The sequence below is a fragment of the Typha angustifolia genome, chromosome 12 (assembly GCF_048772165.1).
Source record: "Typha angustifolia cultivar Huaian chromosome 12, ASM4877216v1, whole genome shotgun sequence".
NCBI classification, from domain to species: Eukaryota; Viridiplantae; Streptophyta; class Magnoliopsida; order Poales; family Typhaceae; genus Typha; species Typha angustifolia.
The window spans coordinates 7,636,036-7,650,595 of record NC_133250.1 but is presented as its reverse complement, the minus strand read 5'-3'; the positions used below and the strand labels follow the sequence as shown (position 1 = coordinate 7,650,595).

General features: G+C 34.2%; 3 protein-coding genes across 4 annotated transcripts; 2 read left to right on the top strand and 1 right to left on the bottom strand.

Moving 5' to 3' along the window:
- The first annotated feature begins 1,789 nt into the window (after positions 1–1,789).
- On the top strand, positions 1,790–2,786 carry LOC140772410 (uncharacterized). Its single transcript, XM_073114471.1, has 4 exons — positions 1,790–1,941; positions 2,061–2,231; positions 2,327–2,461; positions 2,554–2,786. The coding sequence occupies exons 1-4, from the start codon at positions 1,936–1,938 to the stop codon at positions 2,620–2,622; spliced, it is 381 nt and encodes a 126-aa protein (XP_072970572.1). The 5' UTR covers positions 1,790–1,935; the 3' UTR covers positions 2,623–2,786.
- A 1,931-nt stretch (positions 2,787–4,717) lies between these two features.
- On the bottom strand, positions 4,718–12,016 carry LOC140772203 (uncharacterized). Of its 2 annotated transcripts, XM_073114146.1 has the most exons (3): positions 11,480–12,016; positions 9,298–9,465; positions 4,718–5,050 (listed from the first exon to the last, which is right to left on the bottom strand). In XM_073114146.1, the coding sequence occupies exons 1-3, from the start codon at positions 11,960–11,962 to the stop codon at positions 5,039–5,041; spliced, it is 663 nt and encodes a 220-aa protein (XP_072970247.1). In that variant the 5' UTR covers positions 11,963–12,016; the 3' UTR covers positions 4,718–5,038. The 2 variants fall into 2 exon arrangements, with proteins under 2 accessions (XP_072970247.1, XP_072970246.1); XM_073114145.1 differs by lacking the exon at positions 4,718–5,050 and having other exon boundaries at positions 9,102–9,465; positions 11,480–12,015.
- LOC140772204 (uncharacterized) lies at positions 7,876–8,715 on the top strand. Its single transcript, XM_073114148.1, has one exon. It carries the CDS (start codon positions 8,037–8,039, stop codon positions 8,679–8,681), a length of 645 nt encoding a protein of 214 aa, XP_072970249.1. The 5' UTR covers positions 7,876–8,036; the 3' UTR covers positions 8,682–8,715.
- Positions 12,017–14,560: the final 2,544 nt, after the last annotated feature.

Genomic DNA, 14,560 nt, shown 5'->3' with positions numbered 1-14,560 from the left:
AGTCTCCTCCTATAAAGTGGTAAAGAAATTATCTTTTCAAAAGCTCACCACTAAGCAACTAATCTTAAGTAAAATAAGGTAATGCACCCATCATTAAAGTAGGGGTTCAAACTCTCTGCAACTAAAATTATAGAGCAACTCTAGCTCGGCTTAGCTCAAGCTCGATTTAGTCTTTAATCGGTTTATATATTTCCTTATAGATGTTATGAATAGTTTGGGACCGTTAGATCTTAACCTAATAGTTTATATCATCTCTTATACTCCTAGTGTTGATCTAAGTTCATCTAATCCTTATCGAGCTTGACCCGATTAGCTTTATTAGGGCTTGGATTAGCTTATTTTAAAACTTGAGCACAACTTATGCTTGAATTGAACTCAGTTTGAAATATACTTAAATTGGGCTCATTTCAAATTTGAGCTTCGCTTGAACTCAAATTAGGCTCGGTTAGGAATCTACCAAGCCAAGCTTGAACGTGACTTTTAGGGCTCATTAGTTTTGAGTTTAGCTTGATCAAACCTTTAGTTAATCAAGCTTGACTCATTTTAACCCTTGGAGGTACATGAGTCAAGCTTGGGTAAGAGCTGGTTCATGCTCGACTCGGCTTGAGAGGTAGATTTTTCTAGCTTGAGCTTAATTCGAGCTAGAAAAGCTCAGCTCGCCTTAGCTCATCTCCAACTTAATAAGGGTTGAGCTCGGCTCTACAGCTCGTACAGAAATTATAAAAAATTAAAAAGATAGACATCAAAATAATAATATCTCTGAACAGAAACTAGAGTTTTAGAAAAGCAATGTGTGATAGTTGATGAATAGGCTCTCCTTTTAATCTTACAAACTTTTATTATGCCCAAAACATTCAAGCGAAATTATAGAAGCATCAAGTTTTGCTAAGAAGAGAAGATTTATGAGAACAACCAAATACAACAATTTGAAAGGAGTAATATGACAGATACCTTTTAAATGTACAGTGGCGATGACTAATGGGAGCTTGGAGTGCTGAAGATGAGTTTCAGCTAAGAGAGTGTGGGGAGGGGTATTGAAGAGGCTAGGGTTTTATTTATGTACATTATACTATTGGTTAGATCTAAGATCTAATAGCTCTAAACTAATTATACAAATATACGAGCCTAATTGAGCCGAACTTGAGTGAGCACGAACTCGCAAACCCACAGACTTTTTCTTATGGCCCTACTTATAAATAGCTTATAAGCTCACAACCTATCAAGGAAGAGGAAAAAGAAAAAAAACTATCCTACCTTTCTTGACCTTTTGTGTATGGAATGTATCTCAATCTTCTTTACTCTTTTTCATCTTTTTTCCTCACGGCTACATTAAGCGTCACTGTGGTCAAAATACGTAAAAGTGGGTTCTTTCTTTCCGAATACATTCATATCCCATGCTTTTATCTCTGCTAAACAACCAATCGGCTGGCTTATTAAGTTTACTTGAGACATGCAACGTATGATGTATCTCATTCTCTCTAACACCCAAATCTTCCACACTGCATACGCGCGCGTATTACTTCCAGAGTTCAGAGAGTCCCACAACCAGAACACTCGCAATCGAGTGGGGTCAAGTCAAACCCCGACAAGGCATTAAAGAAACTCGACAGTAAAAATTTAATCGAAGAGTTTAATTTTTGATCGAAAAGTACTCCCGTGAGCCCAAATCTGAGCATTGGTGCAGGCTAGAAGAAGGAGAAGGAGGAAAGTTGAAAGAAAAAGAAAAAGAAAAAAAAAAAAGGAGCATATCTCTGCTGAGTCCTGGCCCATCCCCCTACTTTAAATTTTCACTTTAGCCCCTCAGGCGTGGGCATAACTGACCAAAAGTTTACTACTTTATCGGCATGAGAGCAAACCAATCGACCTCTCTTTATAACCTCATCCTCTCAACTCCCCCAGCCTTCTATTATTCCATTCTAAGCGCTAAAAGAGATCATGGAGGTAAGTAGATGGAGGAGGGGTTGAGTACTTTGTTGGGTCCTTTTCTTTCTCTCATTCTCTCTTTCTCTCTCTCTCGCATTCTTTTCTTGATGGAGTTTGGGGGGGATTTTGTGATGCAGGAGGTGAAGAAGAGGCAGCAGATTCCACCGTTTGGGAGTTGGAACTTTTGTGATGAGATTCCAATCACCCAGTACTTTGAATCAGCCGCCATCTTCTTTGGAGGAGAAGGTGAAGACCTCTTCAAGGTGGTGAAGCCAACCAAGCTACACCAAGACTACCATAACAAAAAGGTTTGAAAATCTCTAGAATCTACTACATTTTTGCTTGACTTTATTTATTCTTTTTCCATATTTTTGATGTTGTTTGAGTTGATTGTTAAATGCAGGGGAAGAAGGGAGGTGTGAGAAGAGAAGAAGGGAAGAAGAAGCCCAAGAGAGTAGATGAGGACTTGTACAAGGTGCCACCTGAGTTGCTCTATCAAATGCCAAAGAGAACAACAAGTGTATTAGTACCAAAGAAGGTAAAGTATATTAACAATCACTAGTACTCCATTTGTAGTAGATGGCATCAAGTTTGAGAGTTCTGATAGGAGCTTTTGCAATTGCATTGCAGAAGAAGTTGCTGTGGAATTTTTGGACAGGGTGTTTAGGCCTCAATTGCATTTGCCTGAAGGAGCTCTAGAGTTAGTGAAGTATTATAGGATTATAGGCTGGTGTGTCTTTGTATTTTGTACTTTTTCTTCTTCTTTTTTCTTCTTTTTTTGCTTAATTACAATATAATCAGTGGTGAGATATATAATGTAAAGTAGCATGGCTCTGAGAGGAAATAGAAGAAGGTTTCAGTAATTAGCATGCTTGCTATTGTTTTAGTAGGATGGCATCAATCATGCATAATTAAAGGCTATTCTTCTTTTCTTCTTCTCTTTTTCTTTTTTTCCCTCTTCTTTTTCTTCTTCTGATGAAAGTAGGAGGGAAAATAGGATAACAATCCTAGAACAAGCCTCATTCTTCTTACTATTATTATTAGCCAATAGCCACAGATTTTGATCAAGATTAACAATAGTTGTGACTCATTTTAAATACCATAGATCACAAAGAATGCTCATGAGATTTGTTATGCTAGTCCTCATAATTTAGTTAGGATAAATGTCCAATTGGAAAATTGAGTGGTTTGCTTAAAACTCTTTGATATAATCTCACTCTCATCATAACAGAGAAAGCTTGATTTCTCATGTACAAAAAGAGGGGTTCTTTTTTACTCAATTCTCTTGAAAACTTCTAATAAGACCACAACTGCTATTACATTCTTCTAAGTATTAATTTGACTCCTTAATAAAATAACATTGTGGTTCCTAATCGATAGTATTAGGTAGTGCAAACTTTGTTTCAAATAATAATTTATATAAGGATAAAATGGTAACTTCCTAGCTCAGTTTAATTTTAATCTATCATAAGTTAGACAGAGTTGACATAATGGCTTTTTATAAAATAAAATAAAAATTCAGTTAACTATAGAAGCAAAATGACTTTAATACCCTTTAGTAAGTATTTTAAAAAAACATAAAAATAAAAGGGGAATCAAATATTAAAGTAAAATGATAAGTATTTTATTATTTTATTTCCAAAAGTTAAGTAGTATTTTTTATTCCCTCGGTTGTTATTAGGTTAAAATTAATTCAGTCCAATTTTAAGGTATTAAAAAAATAAATATTCATATGTCATAGAGTGCAAAAGATAATAAAGACAAAATATGTGATATTTTTTATATAATTCCCAAATGATAACAATTAGAATGTTCCAAAGAATATAGAGACAATGATAATATTTAATTGGTACATAAAGTAGGAATCTCTAGTTGCTCAACAAAATAAATATTCATATAACCGCGCACTTGCTATCGAAGCTCGGGGTTTTCTAAAGACTTTGGTTTGCATTCAGAATTGTCGGATCACTCACCTTCAGATCGAAATTGACTCTCAGCTCCTAATTAATATTATAAATAGAGTGCATGATACACTGTAGTCCATATCTTTCATCAATATTATAAATAGTTATAATCTACTTATCCTTTTTTTATGTTTATTTACCATATCTATCGTGAGGCTAATAAGTTTGCGAACCGACTCATAAATTACAGTAAAAATATGAGATTTAGTGTCACGTGAGAATGAGTGTTACTCTTCCTCGCTGATTACTCTTTTGGCTATTGATGTTAGCAGCGCTCTTTATAATCGTGACAGTTAATCAATAAAACTTTTCTGTATTTTTTCAAAAGCAAAAAACAAAATTATGCAATTATTAATGAGTATTTAAATTTGTAAAATATTTTTATCATACATCTAATTCACTTTAAAAGTCAACTCAAGTATAAAACTTGATAAATTACAAATCGTTAACTAGGGCATCAAATTTTAAATATAAGTAACTTGCTCCGTCTTTGAAACACCTAAAAATTTATCAAATTTCACACGAAAAATTACTATACAAATCATTTTCTGATTCAACTATATCTTAAATATGAATAGCTAAACAACAAAGTAAATCATAAAAAACTTTCATGTCTATGATTTAGAAATTTTCTTAACAATTTTTAGACTTCCATAGAAACAACCTTGAACATGGCAATTTCAGTCAGTGGTTTTTCTTCCAGTCAGCAGTTCTACCAATTTGGCCCAAAAAAGAAGACTAAAATTATTAATCAATGACGTAGTAAATAGTAAACATCATGAACACGACTACGTTTGTCATATCAGGTGAAGAAAGAATCTAACGATGATCCATCCATCCACCATGGAAAGAAGAGATTAAAAGAAAAATGATCACGACAAGCACTTAAAAAGTAGCAAAAACAGTGGAGCAATCTTTGTGTCGTTACTAAAGCAACAGCCTTTTAATGCTTTTGTGGTCATTCTAGCCCATGAAGTAGACAGACTGCTATCTTTTTCTTGACATCAACTCTCTCATTGCTTTTACTAATGCTTTGGCAAAAGCAATGAAGTCCCTCATGTCATGTGGTCACTACTGCTGGATCCATGTCTTTTGTTTCAAAAAGGCTGTTAGCCTTCCTTTGTTCTCCCCTCAAAAGCTTGAGGAGGGTCTCAAATCTTGACCTGGAGATAGGAGAAGAAGAGGAAGACATAATGGACATTGCAGAGAATGAGAATGGGAAGGGAAAGCAAGCTAATGTTCAACAGTTTTGACTTCTGAGTGTGATGTAGATTACTCCGCTTTTAACTTACCTCTGTCAGGTAGGATACTTTGATTCTGTCAGTAATATTTAAATTGGTATATATTTTCAGCTAAAGCTTTAGCAGGCTAAATTACAAAATTAGATATCCTGTGTTAGACTTTTCATCTCATGAATCAAAGATATGTTTCATATTGCAAGTTCTACTCTTTTTATGTTTTGGTCGATCGATTTGTCTTTGTCTTACCTTTAAAAAAAATATAAATATGAGAGAATGAAATAACTATATTATCCGAATTCACCAAGTGTTTCTCTATACAAATTAAATAGAATGGAAATAGGAAAAAAAATAATAGAAGAAGAAGGTCCGGAATGTATTTCTTCTTCTTCTTCTTCTTCTTTCTCTATCCAAATCAATTTGTCATTATTATCTTTAAAAATTATATATAAGCTCATAAGCATACTACTCGGTCTTTTCTTAAGTTGAAATAAGCTGCTATTAATAACAAAATTAACTTTTATTCAATCTTTTACTTACTGTTTTGCTTATATCTTTCTCATATGAACTTTGATTAATATTATTTTATATGTCTTGAAAAGCTTATTAAGTCTTCTACAACTTCATATAGCACAATAAGTATCTTTGAGTTCTATCATTTCGGAAACTTAAAATTCCACTTCAATCATTTTAATACTAGAATTAATTTTTATTCACTCTTTTGCTAATATATTTCTCATATGAACACCAATTAGTAAACCTATTCAATTCTTTAAAAGATTATCTCTCACAAATATCATCAAATTTTACTATTTCTGAGGCTTAAATTTATTGAAAGATGATAGCTTATAGTAACATAATACGTTGAGAAATAATATAGTCCATTGATCGCTTACGCAATTCGTTACTGCATAACATAATTCACTTTTATTCACTGTTTTATTGTATCTTTATTATATGAACACCAATCAATATTAATCTATATGCATCGAAAAGTTCATTCATTTCTCTATAACTTCATATCTCACGAGTATATTTGAATTTGATAATTTTGGGAGTTTAAAATTCAAATTCGGTCATTTGATAATGGAATTCACTTTCACTCACTCTTTTGCTAATATCTTTTTTGTATGAATTCTTATCGCTATTATTTTATACGCGTTACAAAGCTTATTCAGTCATCTACAATTTTATCTCTTATGAATATATTTACATTTGACCAGCTTAAAGTAATAACGTAATCCATATATAATACATTGATCACTTATGTAATGCATCAATAAATAACATAATTAATTTTGTTAACTATTTTGCTCATATTTTTCTCATATCAATATTATTTTATATACGTTAAAAAGATTATTTAGTCATCTACAGCTTCATATTTTACCAGTATCTTTCAATTCGATTATTTAGTATGCTTAAAATTCCTTAGAAGATGACAACTTAAATAGTCAAATTCTAATAAATTCATTATTTTAAGCCGTCATCTTTCAATAAATTTTAAGTCACTAAAATAGTTAAATTAAAAAGTACCGACCAATATTCATATAAGAAAGATATTAGTAAAACAGTAAATAAAAATTAATTACAGTACTTAGTAACAATTAAGTAAGTGATTAATATTTTGCTCGTATATTTCTCATATAAACTACGACCAGTATTATATTATACACGTTAAGAATAAAATTAGAATCAATAAATTAATATTAATATCTTTTATTTTATTTATTAGTGATCGAACTTCGTTAAGGATAAATAAGAAGTAAAAAGATGTTTGGTTACTGAAAACACTATATAAATTATTTTTTTCTCAATTGTAATTGGCTTTCTTTTATCTAAATAAAAATTAAACGGACAACTATCGAAAAAAGCATTTGAAAATTTTTACATTTGAGGAGCTCAAAGTGTGACAGAAAATAAATATGGATCTAAAATCTAATTTTACATTTTATACCTCATGGTTAGACCAAAAGTATAAAAAAATAAAAATAAAATAAAAAAAATTCCACCCTAATTTCAGTTATGTCACTTAATTCTACTTCTAACATATGTGCAACCATTAATTTTTCAATCCAAAAGTAAACGGTGAAAGTAATATTCTGTACAAGGATTTAACCGTTTTACCTTTTACATTCTCATTTTGAAAGAGTTTCAACGTTCAAAATAAAATGGTAGGAAAATTGAAAGAAAAGAACCACAACACTAAAAGATTTGCAAAAAAAGATTCAAACTCTAAGTTGTAAGATGATTTGATTTTTTATTTAAACCAATGTATGTCGAACAGTTATATATAAATTAGAATTCTGAGATTTTAGACTAACCGATTCAATTTGCATGTCTAGTATACTCCAATACCTTCCAAAAATGAAAGCGTTGACTTTGCAACTTATGTCAAAATTTTAGTATACTCCAACTTAGTTGATTAATGAATAACTTATATTTAAAAGTCACAGAATCCAAAAAAATAACTTTTATAAAATTTTCCTAAATTTTTATATTTTTAAAGTATTAAGTTATTTAAATTTTGAAATCAATATCAATTAGACATTAGGAACTATGAAAGGGTTTTAAATGACACCAAATGAAGTTTAGGAGGGCACTTCAAATTTTAACCTAACCACATGTATGTAAAGTATAATTTCTCTAATATAATTATCCCTAAATTTCTCTAGATTATATTTACTTCCTGTATCAGCCAATCAAACACACCACACCATAATGGTGTCAATTTTATGGTAAGTCAGCAGTCTTCTTCTCCCCTCGTCCAAGTCCAAACCCTAAACCCTAACTCCCACCCCAATCCTGATCCAACTCGTGTTCTATGAGACTCGAGTTACTCTCGGATTAAATCCTATATCTACGCGCATAATGCGCCGATTTTTCCGGCAAGCTTCACTCTCTCGCTCACATGGGTTACCGCAGGTCCCAGATCAAGTTCATCGACGACCGCCGCCGCCGCTCCGTCTCTTACCGTAAGAGGAAGCAAAGCCTACACAGGAAAGCCTTCGAGCTCTCCGTCCTCTGCGACGTCGACGTCGCCGTCATCCTCCTCCCCCGCGGCGGCGGCGCCGCCGAAGCGTGGCCCGCCGACGCGCGCCGCATCCTGGAGCGCCTCGGCCGCCGCAATGATGTCCAACAGCTCGCGCTGCCCGAGGCGGCGGAGTCGCAGACCTCGCGGGCGCCGCCGCCGGACGACGCCAGCGGCCTGGCGGGACACGTCGAGGCGAAGCTCGACGAGGTGAGGGCGCGGCTCATGGTGTACGAGATGCTGAGCGACGCCCCTCTATTCGATGACGGGGTCGGTGGAGGAGACGAGGTGATGGCAGACACGGACTTCGATCCGGCCGACTTCCTGGGTCCGTCGTTCGATATGGATTCGTTCATGGAATTTGTCAACGCGCCATTGGACGTGGGTTACGGTGGCGACCTCGCGCATGCGCACTCGAGTCGTTCGGCGAAATGCCCTCTGGTCGACAAACCCGACGAACTCCTAAGCTTGACCTGGGACTGTAAGGAGGAGGAGCAGTGCGCGTATATCGAGGCGCCGTGTTAATTGGAGGAGTAGCGGTGCGGATGTTCCCATGCCAGAGGAGCTGCGAAAAGGTGGCAATTTTGTGGATAACAAGTAGAATACTTTATTATTCTCTTGCCGTTGCATAGCTTTTATGAACATTAGACAGCAATTTTGTATTATAAGTAGCTGTCCCATTGACATACTGTGTAACTCTATAATAATAAAATAAATATCCTGAAAACTTATCCTGGACCTCTAACGTGATTTAGTAATTAAATATATTTTTTATTTTTTTAACATCTACTTAAGTTTATTCTTAAAAAAAATTAAGATTAACTAATCAAATTCAATACTTAGCCTAAAATCAAACAAGACCTTAAACTCTTCTCTTTGTCTTATAGGAGTTCATCAATTTAACTGTTTAAAAAAAAAAAGGAAGCACCCTTATATTTAATATACAATTAAATAAGAGACTTTCAAGGGTCTGCATGCAAAAAAAATAAATAAATAACTCAAATAAAGTACAATTTGATACATTTCACATTAGCCATGAACATTATTATACATCCATGAATCCAGAAGCAAATTTATCATATAATTAGCTAACTCATTTAACACCAACTAAAGACTTCAAGAAGCTAAGTGTATTGCTTACCTCGACTAGATCCGAGGAGTCCTTAAAAGAGGGGGGTGGTTCAACTCCAGTGAAGAGGAGGAGAGCTCTGAGCTCTTCTACACAGGAAGAGTGTACAGTATCTTTGTAACCCACTACAATTCGGAGTGACTCGATCTGTTGCCATATCTTCTCCTCGCTGTATAATACCTGGGCAAAATTGGCACAGGATTAGATTTGATTTCATTGTTTGGCTTTGTAAGATAGTAAACATTAGAAAAGTTATCAAAAAAACAGCACTACTGTTTATCTTTATTATTATTTACACCATATTAATATCTTATGAATTATTTCTCATTAGATTCCTACATTTTAATTTTAATACCTTAAAAACATAAGTATTTTTTTTCTTTTTAAAACAAAAATAAGATGCTCTTCATTTGATCATAAAACACGGTTACCCTTTTATTCTGAGTTTTTCAGGTAATTAGCACTAGAGCTTTTAAAATATCACAATTACCACTGAAATCTTCTCTTTCAAAATTATCATTCCTAAAATATTGTTGTTAAAACTAATAAACATATTTAAACGCTAAAATACTCCTTTTTTTAAAATATTTGTGTAAAATTTTATTATCAAATAGTATTATATTAGATAGTATTAGGTAGCTTTAGAACCATTTTAGGCAATTTATAGTCTTTTGTTGATCTAAGTATATCTTTAACATTGATTAATTAAATCTAACCATTGGAATAATATTGAATGATATTTTCGAAAGAGTTTGACTTATTACGGTGGCAATTATATTATGGATTAATTACATTGACACCCCTCCGTACTATACTCGATTTTCACGAAGACCCTTTAAACTTTTTTGGGTTAAAATGTCTCCCCTGAACTTTGGATCTAAACAAAATTACATACTGCAGTGACAAAATACAACTAATAACTATTATACCCTGAATAAATATATCACATTATTAATTATTAAATTAAAATAAAATACATAATTACCCTCAACTTAACCTTCTTCCTTTCTCCACACTCCTTCCCTACTGTCATTCTCTCGAGATTCACGCCTCCCTCCCTCTCCCCCACCATCACTGCTCCTCCTCTCCTTCTCTTTTAGCGCAAGCATGGAAGACCCTCCTCCATTATATGATCCGAGTTCTCCACCGTGAATGACCTCCTCGCTTTGTGTCGTCGTCCTCATCACCCTCCTTGGCCACCCTCATCTATTGCCTAATTCAAGTCGTCTACGGAGTGTGACCTTGCCCATGGCTGCACCGCTGTCCTTGGCCACCCTCGCCCTCACTGCCCTTGACTTTGGCTGCCCTCACTCTCACTGCCCATGGCCACCATCGTAGGTGGAAGCTCCTCGCCGCTACTTCCGACAATGAGGCAGGAGAAGGGGAGGACAAAAAGCTTTATTTAAATCCACTTTACTTATCCTAATTAATTATCCTAATCTAGGGTTACAATATAGTTGTATTTTAATCTCTATTAATTTGGTTGAAATATATAACAAGGGCATCTAGGCTATTTTAGAAAAATATGACTGCTACGTAAGTTGACTCACCTAATTTTTCTCATAGCACACTAACAAAAGTGTGACATTAAAATTTTTCTAAAATTCAGCGGGATACATCGTAACCTAAAAAAGTTTAAGAAATTTTCATAAAAATCAGATATAATTCAATCAGCGTAATTAACCCATATAATATTTTGAGGAATGTAGTGCCTATCACTGATACTTAAAATTTGCAATTACGTAAAATCCATTTATTTTTATCTTAATATTACATACTCATTCAACACTATTAATATTGGTTTGCATATATCTTTTAATTTAACCTATCTATATAGTACTTATTTGAAAAAGAGGCATTAAAAGCAAAATGCTCACTAGAATGATAATTATCTTACAGTGTGAACGAGGAAAAGGTACGGTGTTTTTTTTTATAAATTTCCCTAAATATATATATTATAATAGTCACATTTGCAATGGATATATATATATATAATATATTATCCACTTTTCTGGATAAATAATAAAATAAAATTGGCAACCAAATTAGTTCGATTTGGATGAGAATATATAAATGTGAAATGAATCAATAGAAGCACATGAAGAAAGAAATTACAAGGAGAAAATAAACAAAAAAAATTTGGTAATATTTAAGATCTAAAATATATAATTTTTTGGGGGTGAAAACAAAATACCTCTTTGTCGTCTTCGTCTGTTGACGAGCGATCCTCCAACGCGGACGCGTACTCCGATCCCAACTCGCTGAGCTCGGCCTCCGCCCCGATCGAGCGGTAGAAGCTCGATCTCGTCTCCTCTTCTTCTCGCCCTCTGTCGCCTAGGGTTTGGGGAGGGAGGGGGAGGAGGGAAGCCATGAGCTTGTCGGTGCAGGCGACGCCGGCGAGGTAGGCGCCGAAGGGGAGGGAGAAGGCGATGCCGACGGCCGAGAGGAGGAGCGCCGGAGGGAGGACCACGGGGGCGGCGGCGACGGCGGCGCCGGCGATCGCGGCCTTCTTGGCTGCGGGGAGCACCCACCTTCGCCAGCCCGGTTCTTTCCCATCTCCTTCGAAATCCATCTCTCCGATCTCCCTCGTTCGCAATGCTCGGGAGAAGGAGGAGAAAGAAGGGAGAGGGAGGAGGAGACACGTGGGGAGTGTATCGTAGCGACACGATTCGAACATGCGAATCCCAAACTTTACAGCATCTTTTTTTTTTTTTTTCCTTAAGGAAAATTACATTTCCAACCTTCTTCTTTTTGCATTTATGATCCAAATCCATGCTATTTTTTAATCCTAAATAAAGAAAATATGAAGAAATTGTATTTATTATGATTTTTTTTATCTCAGTTAATTAATATCTATTTGATTTTATTTTTTAATTTTTTTTATTCATGAGCTCGAAGGCTAGATATGGGCTGGACAAATGGCTAACCCTCTCTAGATACAGATACACTTTAAGCCCCACCGAGCTTTTAGTCGTCTAGTATAAGCTTCAAGCCATATGCGTCGCCGAACAATTGCTTCGAATCAAACGCCGTCAAGACCTGCTCCAAGTCGTTGCATTGCCAAGCTGTTCTTTCAAGCTAACCGCACTGCCGAGTCATCAACCGAATCGAGCCAAGCCACCAAACTACAAACCACCAAACAATTTCTCCACAATATTGTCCTCCTTGGTCATGAGCAAGGTACCTACCAACTCTACTAGAGTTGGTTGATATTTGATTTTATTTTTAGCACTTCTATTTCAATGACTATATGCTATTCTCTAAAACTGCTAGGAGGCGAAGAAGTAGGATAAATAAGTTAAGATAATAAACACGAACATAATTTAATCATTAACTAGAATAGACGGATTGATCCATCTATGGTCTAAACTTTTTTAAACTAATTCTAAACTAGTTTAAAACTCAAGTTATCGTATCAGATTAATTTTTGCTGCCGCTAAACTAAACTGATGAGCTCAATTCTTTACAAAAATAAGTATATATTGTGCTTACTCGAAGGTTATTGCTCCAAAATTCGTTTCTGGTTAAGATCATGAGCAAGATCATATTTAAAGAAGACTGCGAGTTAATTACTTTTGTTTTTACTTGATAAAGCAAGGATGTATCACATCTGGGCATGCTTAGATATATCCTCAGTTGTTTTTGGTATTTTCTTTTAGATTTCTTTTTTTTTATAGTTCTGTACTGATAATGAGCAACAGTATGTACATATAAAGAGATGGGTAGTAATAATGTTGGTGAAATGTGAGATGAGGTGATTAATCTTGGTGTGTTTCTAAGCTGGGGGTGGATTTACGAGGTTTTGGCTTTTTGCTTGCATGCTTAAGTGTATATTGTATATATAAATTATGTACAGTCTATTACAATAAAATATGCATCGACTATAAAAAAAATTATATATGATATTAAATTGAAAAATCAAATGCAATTAAATTGTTGAAACTCTTTTTAAAGGCGCCGAGTTAAATAACTCGTCTTTAAAGACTTCACTTATAGAATATGACTAATTTTAAAATAAATATTTTAATTTTAATACCAGAAAAAGAGCGGCTCATACCAATATAAGTTAGGCTTAGTACATTTTAACCACTTATTCTTTAATCCGGTATTACTTTGCTCTCTTATATTATTAAAGCATACAAATACCTCCATAGGCTATTAAAAAGCTACAACTAAATTTATCCGTTAGCTCTCCGTGAGTTAAAACTCATATGCCAAACATGCGAATAATATATTATTTTTAGATAGACAAATTACTCTCGTAAAGGGCCAAAAAGTTAAGTTTTAAATAATTTTACCCTCGTCATCTTACTTAGGCTGAACTATATAAAAGACCACATTAAGTTCAGGTGAGGCATATTGAATTCAGGAAGAAGGTGAAGCGTCTCTTCTCTCGTTCTCTCTTCTCTCTTTTCTTCTCTGTTCTCTCAACTAGGCACAACCGGTAATGTGATGGCATTGGGTGGGGTGCATGGTAGCTAATCAGTAGTAGGGGCGTAATCTAGTCCGGCTCTGATCATGTTTGAATTAAAATTAATTTTGAGCCTATATTCTGTGATCAAGCTTAAATTGGAATCATTTCAATTCAAGCCAATTTTAAGCTCAAGCTTAAATGAGCCGATCAATAAATAATTTTAAGTCTTAACCAAGTCAAGCCAAATTCGAGCCTAATCAAGCTTGAATTAAATTAAGCTTGATTTAAACTTGAATCAAGCTTTAAAATAAAGCTTAATTGAAAATTATAAACTAATAGAATAAAAATTTAGAACTAAACTCTATATGATCAGACTAAATAATAATCCACTTAAGTAAATCTTAGAATATAATAGAATTATAGCACAGTCTAAAAAATATTACTCATATATATATATAATAATTATTTCAAATCTTATTGAGCTTATTTGATTGAGCTAGCTCATGATAAGCTTGGCTTGAAATCATTTTCGAGTCTGTTGAAGATCAAGCTTGATTCAACTCATTTTCAAGCCAAGCTTAATCAAGCATTATCAAGCTAAGCTTGAGCCAGCTTGATTATTTTGACAGCCCTAATCAATAGCAGATAAGTGTTGATAGGTGATTTTATGTTATCAGCTAATAATAAATCATAATATTTTCTCCAATAATATAGGAACAAATAGATAATTTTAGGATATATGTTAACAACATCTAAGAGGTTATAGATTCTTAAAAGTTTGAGGGAGATTTATACGCTTTTATAGTATATGAGAGTAAAGTGATACCAGATCAAAATACACGAAGGCAAAGCATAATTAAG

What these genes read in the sequence shown, in the direction of transcription:
- LOC140772204 (XM_073114148.1), top strand. Translation starts at nt 8,037, where the DNA reads ATGGGTTACCGCAGGTCCCAGATCAAGTTCATCGACGACCGCCGCCGC.
- LOC140772410 (XM_073114471.1), top strand. An exon ending in AAGACTACCATAACAAAAAG is followed by an intron (nt 2,232 to 2,326) that starts GTTTGAAAATCT and finishes TGTTAAATGCAG; the next exon opens with GGGAAGAAGGGAGGTGTGAG. An exon ending in GTGTATTAGTACCAAAGAAG is followed by an intron (nt 2,462 to 2,553) that starts GTAAAGTATATT and finishes ATTGCATTGCAG; the next exon opens with AAGAAGTTGCTGTGGAATTT.
- LOC140772203 (XM_073114145.1), bottom strand. Translation starts at nt 11,962, where the DNA reads ATGTTCGAATCGTGTCGCTACGATACACTCCCCACGTGTCTCCTCCTC. An exon ending in CAGACGAAGACGACAAAGAG is followed by an intron (nt 9,466 to 11,479) that starts GTATTTTGTTTT and finishes AATTTTGCCCAG; the next exon opens with GTATTATACAGCGAGGAGAA.